We start from the raw sequence: 20,095 nt of genomic DNA, 5'->3' as shown, positions 1-20,095 counted from the left end.
GGGGGGGGGGGGGGGGGGGGGGGGAGTATGGCATGGAGGGCCATCAAACCGGAGGATGGTAGGGCTCCCGCGGCGCGGCGGGAGTGGTTGGCGTCTGGGTGGGCTCCAAGGAGATAGCAGCAGTAGTCGCGGGCGGCGGCGGCGGCGGAGGGGCTGAGGAGTTGACCTGCTGGGGGGTGGGCGGCGTGTGGGATGGCAGAATCTGAGAGGAGTGAGTGGACGAGGGCGTCTGCGGAGGGATAGGCGCGGACATGGGCGGCGGAAGCGGCGGAGGAGGCTGGTAAGGGGTGGAGAGAGCGGGCGATGGCTGCGAGTGTCGCGGGAAGTTGGGGGCGACGGTGACACCGGACATTGGGGTGTAGGGCTGGTGCATGTTGGGGGGGGATCTGGGATACTGGTAGGGCAAGTAGGGCGCGGCGGCAGGGTTGGGCATCATGCCGGCGCCGGTGCCAGGGTGGTGATACTGCGGCGGCATGGCGTAAGGGTTGTACTGCTGCTGGGGCGCGTAGGGTATATATCCGTACATGTGCGGTGGGTTCATCGGCTGATGGTGATACTGGGGCGCGAACTGAGATGGGTGAGGAGGGCCCAGAGGAGGACCAGGAGGACCGCCGTGGGCATGCGGGTGGTGATGAGCATGAGCGTGGTGCTGGTGCTGGTGCTGATGTCTCCTACCGCCACGATGGGATGGACCGTGGCCGACGCCACCTCCGTTTACGGGGTGGTGATGACCTCCCTGGTGCGCAGCGGGGGGCGCCGAGTTCATGTCGACAGGAGGAGGCATGCCGGCGGAGCCCGGAACTGGCGCCACGTGCTGCCCAGCCGGCAGATGGCGAGTACTCATCTTGCCGGCTTGGGGAATGTCGTGACGATTACGGGGAGTCGCACGTTTCGGCGTTGCGACCACCCGTAGATCGTCTCGGTTTCGGTCGGTGGATATGGTGAGGGTTCGAGGAAGCTCCCCTTCACGGCCTTTGTCGTTCGATGGAGAGGGTGAGAGGAGTCGTCGTCGTCGTCGTCGTCGCCGTCACTCGTCGGTCTGTCGGATGTTGGGTTGCGCGTATGTATGCGGCCCCCCCCCTTTGAGAGAAAAGAAAGAGGAGGCAGAGAAAGGAAAGTCAGAGGTAGAGGGATAGATAGATGGCTTGCGTTGTGCGCAGGGGTGGGAGGAGGGGATATTAGGAAAAAAAAAAAGGGAGCGTCGGGCGTTTGGGAGCAGCAACAGCAGCAGCGGTGGGGAAGAACAGGATCTGGTGATAGCCCTGACCAAAGAAGATGCGACAACTGGGGAAAAAGAAAAAAAAAAGGAAAGAAAAAAAAACAAGCTGGACCTGTGCTTTCACCGTTCGGGGATATGTTTCGGGGATATGTTTATGCTGGACGTGGTTGTGGTCCCTAGACAAAATTTAGGTAGAACCCACTGGCTGGGGGCAGCACACCAAAATAGGAAGAAAGGGCAAAAAAAAAAATAAGACAGAGAAGAATGCGAGGGAAGGATGATGACTGTCATTTGCACTAAAAAAAAAGGATTAAATTATTTATATTACTATTATCTCCGCCGACTCCGGTCATTGGATCATTTTTACACCTATATACACATATATTTACACTTGTTTACACAGGCTCATCCGTAGAGCTTCATTCTGTCATCGACTCAATATCGTAATGTAAAGGTCTTGACTGGCACTGCAGATCTTTTCATCCATAGCTGACAATTCGAGGCAATTCGCATGAGTTCTAGCCTTCTCATATACCCCCAACCTCTTTTCTTCTTCTTCTTTCTTCTTGGCTTGTTTTGTAGACAGTCCTACATGCTGGCGTGTTCTTCCCCTCTGTCGTCATCGCCACACAGCTCCCAGTACGTTCAAACAGTATATATATACTCTAGACGACAATAGCAACCTTCGGAGCATATTGATATAATGTACATCTACGAAGTTCACCTTAGCCGTGCACCATCGTCACCTCACTCATCCCTGAATATCCACCTCCCCCCCGGCCTCGTGGCCTCCCTATGCCTCTCCTGGATCGCCATCCTCTCCCTCCCTGCGGCCTCCTCTCTCTCATGCTCTATCTCCTGCGTGCTTGGGAAATCCGCAACCCAGAATCCAGGAGGGGAGCGCATCCGCGAGAATCGATGTCTGTGCCTCCCGTACTTGTTCGCCAGTTCGCGCGTCTTAGCCTCAACCCAGAGCTCCGCCCTCTCCGACGCCGTCATGCTGGTCAGCCGGTACGCGTAGTCACCCAGGTACTCCTCCAGAAGCTTCTGCTCCTCCTGGCGCTGGGCCCCCGTCAGGGGCGGGTTGGGTATCTGCGACAGGGCCAGGGCCCGGAAGTCTTTCCCGCAGCAGTGCATGTCTACGCATCCTGGGAGGCAGGCTCGCTCGTCCTTGTCGCGTACCACATCCGTGTAGGCGAAATCATGGCCCTCGTTGACCGCCGGGTTGACCTTGAAGTCTTCCAGGCGCAGGCTCGAGAGGGGCTTGCTGCGCAGAGCACCGCCGACTCGAGATGACGTCTTGCCCTTGGCTGCTGATGACCCGGCGTTGATCCGCGACGTGTTGGTGGCGTCCGCGAGCGGTGCGCGTGGCGTGGATTGCGGCGTGTTGTAGCGCTTGGCCGCACCTTGGCGAGGGGTGTTGTTCTCAAAGGGTAGCTCTCGCGGTTCGGGGATGGGTAGCGGATCTCTCTCCCTTGTGGCGGAGGAGCCTGGGTGTCGTCGCGTGATCGGGGTGTCGTTTTCGGAGGGAGAACCGCCGTCCAGGAGAGCGCCCAGACGGCTTTTGACTGCTGGGCTGACGCCCTGGGCGGGTTTTGATGCTGCCGCTTGCCGCCGTTTCGGCCCATACGCTTGTCCGTCCTCGGCCAAGTCTGCGATGCCGCGGGCGACGTCGTAGCGCCTGCGGGCTCCCCTCTCTTGTTGCGGTGGGGGGGAGGTGTGTCGTGACTGATGCCGATGTGCGTCGAGAGGTGTCGGAGTGTATGTGTAACCTGGCTGGTGGATGGGAGAATCGTCCGGCTCGTCCTCTGCCTGCCTATCCTCCTGCTCAGCCTGCTCCCTGCCTCGGAGTTTCCGAGGCGTGTCCATGGTGTGGGACACCTCACCCAGGTCGGGGCTCTCGTGAGGGTTGAACCCGTACCGGTCCAGCCCCACGCTGGGACTCGAACCGTCAGGGGGTTCAGTCTTGATGGCAGCTGTTGGTGTGCGTGCTCCCTCTTGATCGTCATCATGTTTCCTCTTCTTCACGGGCCGCTCCGAGACGAAGACTGGGCCATCAGATGAAGGTTCCTCCTTGATACCGCCGAATCTCTGCTCTTCAACAACATGCTGCAGGCCAGGCATCACTGATGTCACCGGCTCAGCCTCGCTCTGTGTGGATCCCGGGACGGCCTGTTCCTCTGATGCCACGGGAGTCGGCGCCTGCTCGTTCGCAGGCATGGGTGGTAGCATTGCGTCTGCGCCCACGTCAAGTCCAGAGTTGAAGCTGACGTCCCGGAAAAGCACCGCCGTCTCATTGTTGTCCTTTCCCGTCGTCCGCGTAGGCCCGTCCAAGATGCATATGCCGTGTTCTTCTTCGGCTGCCCGGATCTTTTGCTCCAGCTTTTGAGCATGCTTTATCCACCCATCGCGCTGGTCTTTCCGCCTCTGCAGCGTGTCCCGGGCTATCTTGAAGTTTCTCGACAGCGCGTTGAACTTGGCACTGAGCTTGGCGTACTCGCTCTTCCAGTCCTTGTCTGGTGTCGTCGCAGTCGTCGTGCCCGAGCTGTCGCTTGCCTTCGTCTGGACCTCCGCGGAGACGGTCGACCTGGTGGCCACCTCTCTTTGAGGCTCTTTGCCATCTATCTTCTTCTGCAGTTCTGTAGTATCGACTGCCGGTCAGTCAACCAGATCAACCAGTCGCGTCACACTTTCGCTTTGGAGCTTGAGTAGCATAGGCAAGGAGAAACACACCTGTGGACAGATCGCGGTCAATCTGTTTGCAGACGGCGTCCAGCGCCTCAAATAGGGCTGGCCGCCCCTTTTCAAACCAACTGGCCATGACTGCCTCTCGTATGACCACCACCCGTATGCGTTTCAAGGTTTCTACAGGCTCGACATCTGACATGTGCAAATGTCATGGCCGTTGGAAACGCGTCCCCACACTAGACACGCGCAGGTCCACGTGACGTAGTTATCGACGCGATAGCTTCGTACATTTCTACCCCGCCCAGTCGCAACTCCGCCATCGATGAACAGTCGTCCGCGGAGCCCTCTTGCGAGCCGATGTTGGATGAGGTGTCACAAAAAAAACATGTTGCTTTGACGCGCTCTTGGCGACTTTTGCCACCTATACCTGGCGCTGCATTATTCGTCAGGACATGCTCACCATGACCTTTACGAAGCGGGTCGTTACATGAATGCGATAATACAAACAGTATTTGCAAACGTCAATCTCTGTCTACTGTTCGCACGCGTGTATGGCGATGTGCAGCATATTGCCTCTGCCGTGAAGGGTTGCCGTGCCGTGAGACAGACGCCATCCTGCGTTCGAGCTCAACGCAGAGAGCAAGGCTGCCGTTACAGCTAGCAGGCATGGTCCGCATGTGAGAGACGCTTATAAGATAGGAAACCCCTCCCGATTCAATCGTGAATGTTTAACCTCCAGTATGTGTGTACCTTGCTGTGACTCTGCCAGCCATTGAAAGGTGCAGCCGCCACCATTCTAGCGTATTCAAGTCATCAAGGTCTCCCAACGTACGGATGTCCCAACCTACATGTATCTACAGGGATATCGGCTGGTAAGTGTCAATGGACGGAGAGTGTTGAGAAGGTCGAATCCCAAGCCCTTCGTGACGCTAGACTATATGTTCAGGAGAATCAGCTACAGATGTTGCGTGCGCTCACAACCATCGGGACCTCCTTCCGTACATGATCTTATGAGCCTGAGTTCGAACAGCTTGTGCCCCTCTCTGTTGAGCTTGGAGCTAACAAGAAGGAGATTCTTGAAGCATCTTCTCCCGAGGTGGATATAGCATGGGACGAGCTTACGAGACATGTACTCGCTACTAAGCGTGGCGGACTTGGCAAAAAAATTAGTACTAAACTCGGTGTACCATTCCATATTTCTCAAACAAAGGCTTTGTGCGAGTTATGAGGTGAAGCTGGATGATGTTATATAGATCTCTATACGGCATATCTGTAATCCGGACGCTTCGCCATCCCAGGAGCATGCGGGAGCTTGCCACCGTCCAAGTCCCTATTCAGCCGTACGTAGTAGAACCTCATGGCAAGAGCCGTGAATGCGAACGCGGCCTGTGTGACGCCTGCCGAGAGCAGCGCTGATCTGTACACAGGTGCCTCGCTGTCTCTAAAAGAGACGGAGGATATGATCCCCGCAAGGTTCATGAAGGTATAGTTGAGGCCCAAGGATACGGCACGGCCAGTGGTCGTCGGCGTGTTTGAGGACAGCCACACGGGGACAAGGTTGCTTGGGATAAAGGTCGCGCAGGGGATGAGGTACGTTAGGAAGTACCCGACATCTGGGTGCTCGACGAGGTTAAGGGCGCCAAGAAGAATCCAGCCGATGATGGAGACGACGACACTTCCGCACGAGTAGTAAGAGCGCTCTTGGTAGCGATCGGACAACCAGGTGATGACAAGTTGGACAGCGGAGGCTACCAGGTTGGGCCCCACGGTGTAGAGGTTTGCCTGGACGGTCTCCTTGGTTAGGCGCTTGACCATGGTCTAGGTACAGGTGTCAGATCGATGTGATGCTACCAACGGGGCCCATCCCGAAGCAGCTTACAGGCAGGAAATTCGAGCTGCTGGCAACACCAACACCGTACAACAAGGACATGAAAGCAAAGACCCAGGTCTGCCACATCTTGAGCTGGGAGATGGCATCGGACCACCGAAACTGCTTGTCCTGGTCTTGGGAGTCGAGTTTTAGACGTGAAAGGGCTAGCTGTTTCTCCTCCTCGTTGAAGAAGCGACACTTCTCAGGACTGCGTGGAGCCCAGGTGAACAGCCAAGCAGCGACGAAGACTGTGATGGCACCCTCAATGATGAACAGGTATTGCCAACCCTGGAACCATGATTAACATATCAAGCATCAAGCAAACCCCCCCCCCCCCCCCCCCCCCCCCCCCCCCCCCCCCCCCCCCGCCCCGGTGTATGAACGTATGAACCATGACTTACATGTAACTTCCCATTCCACCGAAAGACACCCCAGCTAATCAGGCCCGATACAGCGCCAGCAATGAATCCCATCTGTCCAATGATGCCCACGCGAAAGCTCATCTCCTTCCTGGTGTAGAAGAGACTGAGGTAGAACACTTCACAGGGCTTGTAGCTCGCCTCGATTGCTCCGACAAGGATTCGACACGTCATGAGCTGTCCGGCATTCTTCGATGCGACAGAGGCCATGGTGACGACGCCCCAGAGAGAGACGGCCAGCGGGATGACGATTGCGGGATTGTACTTTTTGGACAGGATTGACCATGGGATGTTGAAGAGGGCGTACGGAACGTAGAAGACTATGAGGATTGTCGAGAACTCATTTGCCCCTAGATTCAAATCCTTCTCGATGGTATCCGTCTTGGCGTTGCCCAGGTTGCTCCTATCTAGAACATTAGTGAAGTATGCCAGACAGAGACCGGGAAGAACCAAGAGGTCGGTCTTCCGGAGGAGTCTGCGCACTAGAACGCGGCTGGACAGGCTATCGGCTTCAGAAGCAGACGCGGACAGAGCGTCCTGATGTCCGACTGTGGCGGGGACCTTGCCATCGACAACCCCGGTGCCAGGCATGATAGAATGAATCACGTATCGGTGGCTCCCGAGAACTAAAGATGAAGACGGAAACACTGGTGTTTTCACACACATATGGTATATTGAATGGCAGGATGCCGATGTGACTTTATATAGTAGCTAATATCGATGAATACTACATCGAGCCCGGACCCCGCTTCGATATTACGACGACCCAAGAACGTCCGGGAGCGGGACGCGAGGCATGCAGAAAGGAAAGGGAGAAAAAAACGAATCCCGTGCCTGACGGGCGAGGCATGGGTTCTTAAAAGATGACACCCGAGCTCGGCAGGATTGCATGCGACTGGGGCTCCATGGCGCGAGCGGCCGTTGATACGGACGGAACGTGATTATAGTAGCAATGGTGTGATCCGATGGTGGATGGGCGATACGGAGACGACCTGTTGAATCAGTGATTGTATATCGTAGCCCACTCACACGTCGTGATGGTCAGCCTCGAAGAAGAAAAGCGTGATATTCTAGTCGCTTGATGTCTCGATGCCACATGGGGAGTTGTGGGGTCCCGTGCATCTTGATAGCGTGTAAGTGTGTGGTTGGGCGGAGATGAGACGGGCTGAAGGGAACATTGAATGGAGATATGACGGCCGTGACCGGGGTTTAGGATGTACGAGAGGTAGTATAATTATGTTACTTCTTGATTGCATGACTATATGCCTGGGATGAATTATAATATCGGTCTAAGATGAAACACATCACGTTGATAGAAGACCGTATCTATGTATATTACGCCTAGACATGCTTTTCTTCCTTGACAGCCAATTTGAACTGGTTTGGCTGACCCCAATTCTCCCTGACGGCGCGGTCCCGAGTCGATCGGAACATGTAAGGGGAGCTCTTGTATCCATGCTGCCAGGACCGTCCCTCCCATTCATCCTCAACCGGGAGTTCTTCTTGTTGTATCTCCAAGGCCCTGTGCTGAATGTTTCCCCAGACACGAAGAATGTTGTCGCCGACCAGGAGTCGGATCTGGTCGTCCGAAACACCGCGAGCCATCAAGAGCTCAATCAAGTCGGGGAATTTAGAAACGTCCTAAGAGTCGAGGTCAGAAAAGAAAAAAAAAAAAAGAGAAGAACGCTCTACATCCCAAGATGAGATAGTCCCTTCTTGAAACGAGGCACAACGCAATGTGTTACCTCAAGCCCAGAAGGGGTATACGGCGTGCCGCTAAAGTCAGAGCCGATGCCAACATGCTCCCAGCCGGCGACGTCTGCAATGTGAAGAATGTGGTCAACAACATCATGTATAGTTGCAGCGTCGGGATCCCTGGCGTTCAAGAACCGGTTCACGAACACGGCCATGACGATCCCCCCATTTCGGCCGACACTTCTCAGAACATCATCTGGGACGTTCCTCAGATGCGGCGAGACAGCGTAGGCTCCAGAGTGAGAAAAGATGATTGGTGCGCGTGTGAGTGATAGAACGTCCCTCATGGTCTGGTGGGAGACATGCGACAAGTCCAGCATCATTCCCAGCCGGTTCATCTCCCTGACGTACGCCGCGCCGAATCTCGTCAGCCCCTTGTCCGCATCAGGCCCGTTGGCTGCCACCGTAGAAGCGGAGGTGGCCCAGGCGTTATCGCAGTTGTGTGTCGTCGTGACGTATCGAACGCCGAGGTCGTATGCCTGGCGCAAGGCCGCGATCGAACCTCCGAGCTGATGACCGCCTTCGATGCCGAGCATGCTTGCAATGCGTCCACTTCCAAACGCCTTACGCGCGCACGCCGGGGTGGTGCAGTAGGTGAAGACATCGGGGTATTCCGAGATGAACCTCTTGGCCACGTCAATCTGCTCGAGAGTATCGCGGACTGCCCACTGCTCATATAGATGTACATGGTCAGATACTGCTCACTCTCGTAATATGTCGTACAAGCGACGAACTGCGTATACGTACCGAACGATCCTCGAAATGCTTCTGCGCGCTGTCGCAGTGGACATGGACACTCCAGAATTGCCCGCCCATCATGCCCTGTCGCATACGGGAGATATCTGTGTGGCCCAGCAGCTTCTGTCTCGGGTCAAACTCATCGCTGCGAATGCGGTTATGCAGCTCCACGCGCATGAGCCACGGGAGGTCATTGTGGCCGTCGATCAGGGGAGTCGTCTGCAGTACTCTTCTGGTGCGCGATGCGTAGTCGCTGGGGTCGATTGGAGCCTCACCGGGAACGACCCAGCTCAACGGTATGGCAAGAAGGGCAATTCCAGCTGCAGCTATCGCATATGGAGAGGTCCATGAACGTGACTTCCTTCGTCGCTGGATAACGATTGCACTCTCTTGGCCTCTCTCATCCTGGAGTGGAGTTGAAGTAGACGTGTCGGGCCTCACAACCTCAGACACAGATGGGTTCTCATCTGACATCCCGGGCTGCGCAAAGAATTCAGGGAGGAGAGGAGATCTACGCTCCTCTTCTGGCAAACATGAACGGAATGGAAAGAGTTTAATTTCACAGACGCCCATGCTGGATATGCCCCTCAACCCTCCGACTTCGGGCACCGGGTATATATGCGACTGTGGATATATGCAGCCGATTAGAGAATAGCCAAGAAGCGATATTCTCATCTGCATTATCATGAGCTCACTCGCGTAATTCCCAGACACGGGCCAGATCAACAATGGCGAGATAAGAACGGCCAATTCCATCATCCTCTACTCTCACCTATCACATCCCGTTGTTTAGAAAACGACCGCTCTGTTTGTGTGTGTGGGGAAACGCACCGTTGCTAATTGATCCTCGTAACAGACTTATTTCCGGTCAAATGGATTAGAAATACAACCCATGCCTGATCAGTGAGGCGTGGAGCTCTTATATTCGTGATAGTCCACTCCTAGCATTCTTGATGGCGGGGTGGTTGAGTAGGGGTGGTGGTTGGGATGATTTGATGGTGGGAAGGATAGTTCCTGGCTGTTGTGACTGTCGATGTGCTGCATGTATTGAAGAGTCCGACAAATACCAACAGATAATCTCCCAGATCCCCGGCTGCGGTCATCATCCAGTGCCTCAATTGTATCCCCACCGTCTGACAGCATCCATGGCGCTCTCCATACCTGACAAGACCCTCGTATCCTGGCTGATCGCCTGGACCTTGGCCTCCACAGTCTCCACGCTTCTGCTCTACATTGCCACCAACGAGTTTGTCCGCTACTATAACAGGATACCCAATCTCCCAGGCCCCCGTGGGTGGCCCCTCGTCGGCAGCCTCCCCTACTTGTCAAGCCGGATTCCCGCTGAGGAATATCGCCGATGGGCGTCAAGGTATGGCGACGTCTTCCAGGTACAGCTGGGAAACACCACAACCGTCGTGGTGAACAGCGCTTCCGCTGCCAGGGCCTTCTTCATCTCTCAGCGGGAGGCTACCAACGGACGCCCAAAGTTCTACGTCTTGCATAACAAGGTCCAGAAGGGAAGCTCTGTCACGAGCATCGGAACCAGCGGATGGGACCACAGCTGCAAGAGGCGTCGGAAGATTGCTGCCACAGCGTTGAACAAGGCCAGCGTTGAGAGTTATCTACCTGTGAGACCGATCAAGTCCCCCATGCGGCTACTACCGGGAACATAGACTGACAGTCAATGTAGATCTTGGACCTGGAGTCGCGGGCTTTCCTGCAAGACCTCATCACAGCATCGCGAGGCGGAACGGAGAGCTCGATCAATGTACTGGACGCATGTCACAAGTTTGCTCTCAATCTGAGCTTGACCTTGAGCTACGGGACAAGGTAGATTGCATCTCTATATCTATCGAGGTCGGGGAGGCTGATCGTATGTAATGGTACAGGGTCGACGATGTCAAGGACTTGCACGACGATCTCCTACTCTCCGAGATCCTGTACATCGAAGAGATGATTATGAAGTATAGAGACATATCGGGAAACTACCTGAACTACATCCCGCTACTCAGACCGTTCAGCCGTCTGTCCGAGATGCTTGGTCTGTCCAAGGGGGAGAAGCTGATGGCAAGCGTGGGAAAGCGTAGGTATGCATACCATGATGCCCTGCAGAGAAACCTGCGACGAGAGATTGAACTTGGGATTGACAAGCCATGGTGAGTGTGTGGAAAACAAGAGGGAAAAGAACGGGTGTGGCGACTATGCTGCGATGTCTGGCTCACATACGGTAGCATTCAAGGCAATGTCCTCAAAGATCCGGAGAGCAAGGGCCTATCCGAGGGAGAACTCCTCAGCATCAGTATGAGCATGATGGCTGGATCGGACACGACGAAGCGCTCTCTTCTCTGGTCGATGCAGATACTCGCCCATCGTCAAGATATCCAAGAAAAGGCATTCCAGTCAATAAGAGAGCAAGGGAGCGGTATCCTGACGTCGCCCAACGTGGCCCACACCAATATCGCCTATATCGAAGCTCTTGTGAAGGAAATCGGCCGCTACTTCGTTGTCCTGCGGCTCGCTCTGCCCAAGGCGACCCACGGAACGGTAAAGTGGGAGGGCGCGAGCATCCCGCCCAACACGATGCTCCTCCTCAATACCTGGGCATGCAATAGAGGTATCAATACCGATCGACTACCCTGCATGGTAGCAGTTCCGCTTGAGAAGATGACGGTGACGCTGACAAGGAAGACGAACCCAGATACGGAAGTATTTCCCGATGCGAACGTTTTCGATCCTCAGAGGTGGCTTGATGGAGACTCCCTGCACCGTCACCAGTTTGCATTCGGCATGGGCGGTCGCATGTGTGTTGCCAGCCATGTTGCCTCGAAGGCACTATACACCGTCTTGCTTCACCTGATTGCACATTTCAAGATTCTTCCCGAGGACGGTGCTTTGGATTCGACGGATTGCGACCCTCTGGAGGGTCTGCTTAGCAAGGGAAATCACCAGGCGGCGCCTGCTGCTACTCGTGTGAAGCTGGAGGTCCGGGATGTTGGACTCGCAGCTTGATGCATGTAAGCAGAGCATCTGTTTTCAAGACCGCTAGATCTGACGGATTCCGCCGCCGCGTTTGGACGCTCCCCAACAGTGCAGCACGGTTAGAAGGGGTATGTACAGACATGCGTGAGGCATGTGGTGAGTCTAGGCGAAGCATTGCAATGCAAAACACTTGTAAGCCTTGCTACCTTCAGTTGCAGTCACACGTCTCCTCATTGTCATTGAACACTCTGGCACCTTTCAACTTCCTCTTGATCTCCCCTCATCACCAGGCATCGTACTTTCAAACCTTCGGCACCATGCCTGGCAACCTTGGCAACCTCTTCTTCTTCTTCTTCAGAGGAAGACGATGAACTACACGACAGACCGGAGCAGGTCACCGCCACGGCTCAGCTAGTTGGTTTCGTTGCTGTAATATATCCTTCTGTGGAGAAAAAGAGGGAGAAAGTAAGAGTTTTGTAAGGGTTGGTTTGGTGTATTACTCTACACCACGAGGGAAAAAAAAGCAAAATGCCATTGGGAAATAAAGTAGATGAAGCTGAAGGTTATTTAGAAGAAAGGAATCTATCATTCATCTCTGCTCTTGTGCTATTGTTTTCAATGAATCCAGACCGCCGTCTAACCCCGAATAGATGCTCTAGTAATAACCAAGACTGGAAATATCGAACTTGAGCCGCCGCGTCAGGGACTTTAATAGATGTATCGGAAATTGATATTTTCTTTATCCGTCTTATCCTCGAAAGCATGGACAAGCCCCGGATCGGCGTTTGTGTACCCGGCCTCGGCCATGATCTTGTCCTTCTTGGCGTTCTCGCGCTTCAGGTAGAACCGGAGGAAAAGGACGGCAAGAGTCATGCAAGCGTAGCAGGCCAGGTGCACACTCCACGCGATGCGATATCTGGGAGCATCCCAGTCCAGGAAAACCTGTGGGCCTTTTTGAGGAGAGTTAGAAGTGGCACGAGATCGAGAGGAGCAGAGGCCTTGTTCATCTCAAGCTTACCAATTGCATTTCCAGTAGCCCAGCTGATGAACGTCGACGCCACCACGACCGTCTTCTTCGTCTGTCCGGCGGTGTTGCGTGAGACCATGGACAGCGTCAGAGTCTGGGCTGCAAAGAATGACATGGTGATGTAGTAGCTCAAGAGGAGTCCGGCCCTCGTGGCGACAGATGTATTCTTCACCGTCATCAAGACGATGGTACCGATGTAAGATCTGTCAAAGTTTCCCGGTCAGCATCCTTCTCTAAAGAAGGAGTAGAGCGGATGCTCCCTGTATGTGTACTTACGGAACGATGAATCCCAACATCACGAGGGTATTCTGCTGGTACTTCTTCACCAACCACGAGGACGTGAGGAGAACAAAGATGATGTAGAATCCCAGCACCATGGCAAGCAGTTGCGTATGCAAGGTGGAGAAGTCGAAGCTTGAGATGATGATGGCGAAGAAGCTGCCGAGGCCACTGGTGGGAAGTGTCGTGGTGATCTGAATGACGCAGTAGCACCACATCTGCGGATCACGAAAAGCCTCCCAGACCTGGTAGGCACGGAACTCCTTATTCTGGATACCCGTCTGATTGGATCTCAAGCGCTCAACCATGAGGTGCTTGTCCTCTTCGCTGAAGCACTTGGCGCGCATCGGTGAGTCGGGAAGCCACCATATGATGAAGAGGCCCCAGACGAAGGAGATGCAGCCATACACAAGGAACAGGATCTGCCAGGACTTCAGGGCCGCCTTGTCGATGAGTGTGAAGCAGTAAGCCAGAAGCCCGCCGATGATCTGCTGGCCACCATTCATCATGTACCTATTCAATCATCGATCAGAATAGGCGGATGGCAGAACAGAAACGGCCACGTAGGTCCATGCACTTACCAATAGGTCACGACCGACGCCTGCTCCTCTCTCTTGTACCACATGGACGAGAGCACGACAAATATGGGCTGGCAGCACGCCTCGAATATTCCCAGGAGCGTTCTGACCGTTACCAGGCCGGCAAAGCTGTGGCACACAGCATGGAGTGCAAGAACAATACCCCAAAGGCAGATGTTTATACCGAGGTATTTTCCGATCGGTACGCGCTGAATGATCCAGTTGGTCGGGTATTCGACACAGAGGACGGCGATGTATATACACGTGGTGAGCCAGGAAAACTGTCACGGTTTTTTTTCTTTCCGTCAGCATCCGTACGTTGCATGATCTGTCGTCGAGAGAAGGTGACTCCTTGGTTCTGCTATACCTTCTGGCCTCCTTCCAGATTCGCGTCCTCTTTGATGCCCATGATGGCCGCAAAGGACATGGTCCCCTTGTCAAGGGCTTGCAGGAAGTATGTGAGGATCATAGAAACCAGCACCCGGCGGTCAATCATGCGCTTGAGGCGCTTGTTGGTCGCCTCGTCGATATGAAGCTGGCCATGCGACGTATATTCTTGGACCTCTGCGTCGACAAGCGACAAGTTCTGGGCCGGCTTCTTGAGATCATGGTCGAAAGTCGAGGTCACCCTCTCGAGGTGCACATTGTCAGGACCTTCACCTGAATCATACTTGGCAGGTGCTTCCTGCGACTTTCGATCCATCCTGACTTCCAGAACAAGGTGTACCAGGGTGTATGGAGTGAGTAGAAGGAGATGGCTTGCGGACCACAGAGGAGGAGAAGACCAGAGCCCTTATAAACGAAACAGTCATCAGTCTAAGAGAAGGTGAATTCCTGCGGGGAAAGGCCCACGTCTCCCCCAGATTCCCCGCTCGTCCCTCCCCCCCCCATAATCTGGGGCATGGGGTTATGGATTGTTACTCCAGTTGGAGGCATGGTGTGTGTGGGGCAGCGGTGAATCTGTTATAGACATATCAGATTTATCCAAGAACAGGTAAAGCCCCGAGGTTTTCAGTATCATAGACCTCGGCTCCATTGTCCCGTCCCGAATTACACGTCATTAGCGTCGGGGAGAGATATACCGGGCTCCAAGACATCCAATGCCGCAACCTGGTATAAAAGCTCGCGGTATCGTACATTACAATGCCGAAACTTATCGTTCATTTTAATACCTCTCGCTTGTGATTTATCCGGCTCAACCGATAACGACAAGATCTGCTGAAATTCCACGCATCACTTGTGAGAGTCTACCCCCAGTTACCTCCTCTCCCCCCCCCCCCCCCCCCCCCCCCCCCCCCCCCCCCCCCTTACCCCCCCGTCTCCCACACCACACACCACAGCATGTCAACCGTCGTGTTCCAAAAGCCCCACCTCCTGGAGGTTCGCAATTCGATTCATCTTCTGATTGATAATATGATCAATATCCGGGATGAAACGGGCGAACTCATTCTGCACCTGCCAGACGGTCGGATCATGGACGCCAAAGGCTGAAATGGCTGGGAGTGGACCCACGGCGTCGGCTTGTACGGGATCTGGAAATACTACGAGGTCACAGGCGAGCCTGAGCTACTGAAGATAATAGAGGACTGGTCCGCAGCCCGCTTCGATGAAGGGAGTACGACGAAGAACATCGATACCATGGCTCCCTTCCTCACGCTCGCCTACGTCTACGAGAAGACCGGCAACCCCATCCATCTCCCGTGGCTTGAGGCGTGGGCAGAATGGGCCATGTACCAACTCCCGCGGACGCGGTACGGGGGCATGCAGCACATGACCTATATGGAGGAAAATCGGCAGCAGCTGTGGGATGACACCCTCATGATGACAGCTCTCCCCCTAGCGAAGGTTGGAGAACTCCTAAACCGGCCCGAGTATATCGAGGAGGCGAAGAGACGGTTCCTCATCCATATAAAGTATCTGCTCGATACGAAGTCTGGCCTCTGGTTCCACGGATGGACGTTTGAGGACGGGGGTCATAACTTTGCACGTGCCTTGTGGGCCCGCGGGAACGGCTGGGTCACCATCGTGATTCCCGAAATTCTCGAGCTTCCCAATCTCCCCGTAAGCGATCCGATCAGGATTCACTTGATCGATACGCTCGAGGCGCAGTGCGAGGCCCTGGGGAAGCTCCAATCATCGTCGGGAGCCTGGCATACCCTGCTCGATGATGAAGACTCGTATGTTGAAGCATCGGCCACGGCTGGATTCGTCTCTGGAATCCTCAAGGCTTTTCGGAAGCGCTACATCGACCCGCAGTATGCCTATGTCGCCGAGAAGGCCATCGCTTCGGTGCTGGAGCATGTAGACGACAAGGGCGAGCTTCAAAACACGAGCCCCGGAACACCTATGGGCCCACAGCTTGGACTTCTACAAGACTATTCCTCTGACATCGATGCCCTATGGCCAGGCCATGGCCATCATGGCTCTCGGGGAGTATCTGCGAACTTACTTGTAGTGTCTCGAGCATGTCTTGAGGATGGAGGTTCATCATGGCAAGTAAAGATAAGGTCTGAATGCTGTTCTATATCGGAAACACACTCGCAGTGTGCTACGATGTCCACAGATGGACCTCATATAGTGGCATGCCAGCTTTTGCCTTTTTCTCAGCTGCATTATGCCTATGCCGTCTTGCGTTAGCAGAAAGCGACGGATGCAAGCGACAAATGGTTCATGGTGGATCAAGCGTACCAACCGACATACGAGTGTGTGCTCATGCCGACAGCTGTGGCGATTTCTGTTGCCGGATCACAGTCTCGTCTGGGTGACGGCAACACGATTCTAGAAAGGCGAGGATGAAGAGCAAAAGATTGTAGTGAGAATAGAAAAGGCGATGGAGACATCTCATGGAGGCCGCCGAGACACGGAGTACGCTCGATTACCCCACAACGCGAGGTGGCGGCCTTCCCCACATTCTCTTCATCCAATGGGGTGGTTGATTTTACCGAAAGCTAGTCTCGCCAAATAGACGGGCCCTCTCCGGTCCGCGTGTAAGTCGACGAGAGGATCGCGGCCTCGCGTTGATGATTATGGGCGGCACGTGCAAAAGAATGCGTGCTCTTCCGAGGTGAATGTCCTGCGTCCATTGGGTAGAGAGTCCTCTTTCTATTCCTTTTTCGATCGTCGGCATTGAACCTGCTTGCAGGCCCCCCCTGTCCCGTCTTGGATGACTTACTAGCGGAAGTGCAAATGTACTACTTGATAATGTAATATAGGGGCTCTCTCTGTCTGCGACCTCGACGATGATGGATCCTCGACAACGCTAGTCTTACCTCTGTCGGTACTTCCTCATATCAATTCATCGGTAAAGCGTTTTTGGTTAGGCAGATACATACGCAGGAGGCCTCATCGTCATGCTTCCCATCGTGTCCCTGAGATTCTCAGGTTGAGCTGCAAGGAACTATGTCGGGCCCAGAGTGCGATGCTGTTCGTCTGATTCTTTGGGTACGGTAAGCCTTGATCATTTCCGGCCCTCTATAAAGGCATTTCGGTTACTGATGATGAAGTTCATAGGAATGAGTCCTGGTATTGTACTATGAGATGCTTTAAATCATTGCCTGCAGCATAGATGGTTCTAGGTTAAATATCCATCATGAAGTTGCGACAGAAAGTAGAGGGCTAGGCTGGGATTGATTAAGAAATAGAAAGACGACAAAAGGGGGGACGCAACGGCAGGGGAGGAAACAGATCAACCCCCCAACGTCATCCTGTCAAGAAGACTTGTCAGAATTGATAGAGAAAGTGATGAAGTCTGGCAGGCTGTAGACAGAAAAGAGATTCAGGGTTAACTTGGGGTCAAGAGTTTTATTCATTCATCCCAGTCTTCTTTCTCTCTAGTAGCTTCTCAGCTACCTCTCTCTTTATGCCTGTTCTCGCATCTCATTTCCAATGCCTTTGTCTTGCTGGTGATCATCTTTATACTTCCTTGGACCTTGGCTGAATCTTTCTTGATGATCTCCTGATGTTATTCTTGGATGTGGCTGTGGCTTGATGTGGCTTGGTACGACTTGGGTGGCTTGACACTTCCCTGACTGTCCTCTGTCCTCTGTCCTCCGTCAGCGCTTGACACATCCTCCCTTGATGGTTCAGTGCAAAGTGACCACCCTGGCAACGGAAAATCAATCTTTCATCTTCGTCTTCTATTTGTCTAACAAATGATACATCTACAAACTCCGAACGAGCCAGCTGAACTGCACAGTGTACATATTCAGTTGGTGACGTCCTTGCCGACAGTGGTCGACGTCTGCTTGTCTCCTCCGCTGATGCTCCCGCTGCCATCGTGCGACTCCTCCTCGACGTTGCTGGACGACCCGATGTGACGGATGACCAGCCAGGCCGGGAAGAGGGCCGCCGCCCACAGCCCGTAGTTGATGTAGACACCACCCACCCGGGCTATGATGGTGATGGACGTGACACCATAGCTGACAGCCTGCCAGGCCGACTCTGTTCCGCGCAGGACTGCGGCGTAACGGATAACATCCTTCTCGTTCTTGGAGATGTTTTGGATGACAAAGTACCTGCCAATTCAATGTCAGCCGTCATCTCGCAGACTGTCGAGCCTGTAGAGGCAGATGAACGGCGGGGTTGGATACTTACAAGAACATGTAGTTGAGCTGGAATCCGAGGGTGAGGAAGATGAAGACTCCGAACCCGGCGCCGAAGCCTTCGTCGACCCAATCGTAGGTGGGCTTAGACTTGTGGTAGCGAGTCACCAAGATGGTCGCCCACGTCCACCAGGCACCTTGAAGTGTGACGATGGTCAGGAATGCGACTCTGGCCCTGGTCTTCAACGAGATGGAAGTCCTATCCAACCAGAGCTGGTATTTCTCTTCTGTCAGGTACGGCGGTCTGAAAGCACGAGCAGGTAAAGGGACTTACACCCAAGAGGTTTCCGCCAATCGCGGCGACAATTCCGGAGAGGAATGATCCAAGGGCTCGTCCGCGGACAGAGAACCACACTACAAGTTTCCGATGTCAGCGAATCCGCAGGAAACCCAGACGACCTGATGCCGTGGGTACGGTAGACTCACGCGACAGGTAGGTGAAGAAGACGGCCTCAGCAAAGACGGCCTGTCCGATCAGGAGAATGATGAGGAGGAACTTGGGCGACAGGAAAGCCTCGGTCGTACGCTTGAGCTCCACCCACAGGTTGTCCTCGATCGCCAACGACACCGGCTTGCCATCCGTCCTCTGAACCTTGTGGGGGCGGTTGAGAAACAGCGCCACTACAGGTCCCGCAGCCTGAAGCGCAATGAAGACCTCGAAGACGGTGTAGGAGACCTTGCCGGCAGTGTTCCTGTTCGCGTTGAGACCCAGGTTGATGGCTCCGCCGATGACCTGGCCGCTGATGCGGAAGGTGAGCCAGTATCCCAGGGCTCTGCCGCGATTCCACGGCTCAGGGTAGGCGATGGCGATGGCAGCTTCAGCAGACCAGAAGACACCCGCGGAGATTCCGCAGAGGGCAGCACCGAGGAGGATGAGCCACTCGTTGTCGTATCTGTTGTTGACGTACAGTCCTGCGGCATAGGGGGCATATCCGACTCTGCGTGGACATACATCTGTCAGCCGACCGGCACATCTCGCTTACACGTCTTGGGGTGTACACTTGCGTTCCGAAAATCAGAGCTCCCTTGATACCGATGTACCGGACAAGGGTGCTGGACAGCCAGCAGGACACGACCATCAGACAGAAGGTCAGGGCGTTTGACGTGTTGACAAGGTACGGCTCCTCGGCGCCTCCGCCGCCCAGGGAGTTCATGGCCGTCCAGATTCCCGGGGCGGAGAGGTTGCAGAGACCCAGGATGGTCATGTTGTAGAACGTGGACCTGTACCATCGCACTGTCGGAAACCAGTAAGCACCCAATCCAGCAAGCGCTGACATTCCACGTGCAGAAGCACGTGGGACTCTACTTACCCTTAACAGGCGTGCTGGGAGGCGCGCCGTCGGCGTGGCCTTCGGACACATCTTGCTGAGACATGGCGACGGACGTTTGAGCTCGTGGCTGCCCTGTCTACAGTGAAGAGAAGGTATCGATATAAAACAATGCGTTGTTGTCGGATGGCAGTGTCGAAACCAAACCAGGGGCGAACCACCTTCCAGATGTATAAAACGCGGACTGGTGAGCTGCGACAGGAGAAGACATGCATGCTGCAGCAATAGCCGGCAGCATATAGTATTAACAAGAGAAATCATCCCATGCTATCGGACGTTTTGCCCTCTTTGATTCGCTACATGGAACTACACGGGAAGGATAATCATTGTGACATGCAAGCTGGCAATTGCGTTATTGCCAGCAGTCTGAGAAGCAATCCTGGCCGAACATTGGCATATCTAGTGGCTGGACGAGCACGACATCAACGCTCTATTCGAGACTCGACTCGACAACTCCACTCTTCAACCCTGGCTTCTGGCCCCCGACCTTGACCCACTTGGAGAAACGTGCTTGGCTTTTTTTCTTCTTTTTTCTTCATTCGAGACGCTATATAACAAAAAAGCTCCGATTATCCTGGACTAATCAGGACTATCACAGTCTTCCGGGGGGGGGG

At 54.4% G+C, this 20,095-nt stretch overlaps 6 protein-coding genes across 6 annotated transcripts in view; 2 read left to right on the top strand and 4 right to left on the bottom strand.

The window, feature by feature from the left end:
* Positions 1-844, bottom strand: part of GMORB2_3372 (ubiquitin carboxyl-terminal hydrolase 10) — a gene marked incomplete at both ends in the record, with an annotated part of 3,265 nt that extends 2,421 nt beyond the window's left edge. Inside the window, one exon of the mRNA XM_035465348.1 lies at positions 50-844. Within this exon, the coding sequence (XP_035318613.1) occupies positions 50-844 (795 nt within the window). The remainder of the gene's footprint in view (positions 1-49) is intronic.
* A 1,122-nt stretch (positions 845-1,966) lies between these two features.
* On the bottom strand, positions 1,967-4,040 carry GMORB2_3371 (DNA repair protein endonuclease SAE2/CtIP C-terminus; the record flags this gene model as incomplete). The annotated part of the gene is made up of 2 exons (XM_035465347.1): positions 1,967-3,858; positions 3,953-4,040. The coding sequence occupies 2 exons, from the start codon at positions 4,038-4,040 to the stop codon at positions 1,967-1,969; spliced, it is 1,980 nt and encodes a 659-aa protein (XP_035318612.1).
* A 1,124-nt stretch (positions 4,041-5,164) lies between these two features.
* Positions 5,165-14,342, bottom strand: GMORB2_3369 (Zn-dependent dipeptidase, microsomal dipeptidase-like protein; the record flags this gene model as incomplete). Its single annotated transcript, XM_035465345.1, has 14 exons — positions 5,165-5,725; positions 5,787-6,025; positions 6,169-6,822; positions 7,588-7,837; positions 7,942-8,619; positions 8,699-9,213; positions 11,143-11,320; positions 11,384-11,449; positions 11,968-12,040; positions 12,462-12,618; positions 12,687-12,898; positions 12,972-13,487; positions 13,556-13,833; positions 13,920-14,342. Coding segments are annotated over 14 exons (4,800 nt in total), but the record flags the coding sequence as incomplete, so codon positions are not given.
* On the top strand, positions 9,835-11,698 carry GMORB2_3370 (3-hydroxyphenylacetate 6-hydroxylase; the record flags this gene model as incomplete). The annotated part of the gene is made up of 4 exons (XM_035465346.1): positions 9,835-10,317; positions 10,380-10,519; positions 10,579-10,776; positions 10,921-11,698. The coding sequence occupies 4 exons, from the start codon at positions 9,835-9,837 to the stop codon at positions 11,696-11,698; spliced, it is 1,599 nt and encodes a 532-aa protein (XP_035318611.1).
* Positions 14,343-15,190: 848 nt separating the features above from the next.
* GMORB2_3368 (unsaturated rhamnogalacturonyl hydrolase) lies at positions 15,191-16,007 on the top strand (the record flags this gene model as incomplete). Its single annotated transcript, XM_035465344.1, is given in 2 exon segments — positions 15,191-15,853; positions 15,858-16,007. Coding segments are annotated over 2 exon segments (813 nt in total).
* A 1,749-nt stretch (positions 16,008-17,756) lies between these two features.
* Positions 17,757-19,527, bottom strand: GMORB2_3367 (Ion channel regulatory protein UNC-93; the record flags this gene model as incomplete). The annotated part of the gene is made up of 6 exons (XM_035465343.1): positions 17,757-18,066; positions 18,146-18,366; positions 18,428-18,507; positions 18,580-19,091; positions 19,120-19,387; positions 19,464-19,527. The coding sequence occupies 6 exons, from the start codon at positions 19,525-19,527 to the stop codon at positions 17,757-17,759; spliced, it is 1,455 nt and encodes a 484-aa protein (XP_035318608.1).
* Positions 19,528-20,095: the final 568 nt, after the last annotated feature.

This window comes from Geosmithia morbida (assembly GCF_012550715.1).
Source record: "Geosmithia morbida isolate 1262 chromosome Unknown scaffold_18, whole genome shotgun sequence".
Lineage (NCBI taxonomy): Eukaryota > Fungi > Ascomycota > Sordariomycetes > Hypocreales > Bionectriaceae > Geosmithia > Geosmithia morbida.
Note: the sequence above shows the minus strand (reverse complement) of the source record. Positions and strands in the feature narration are given on the sequence as shown.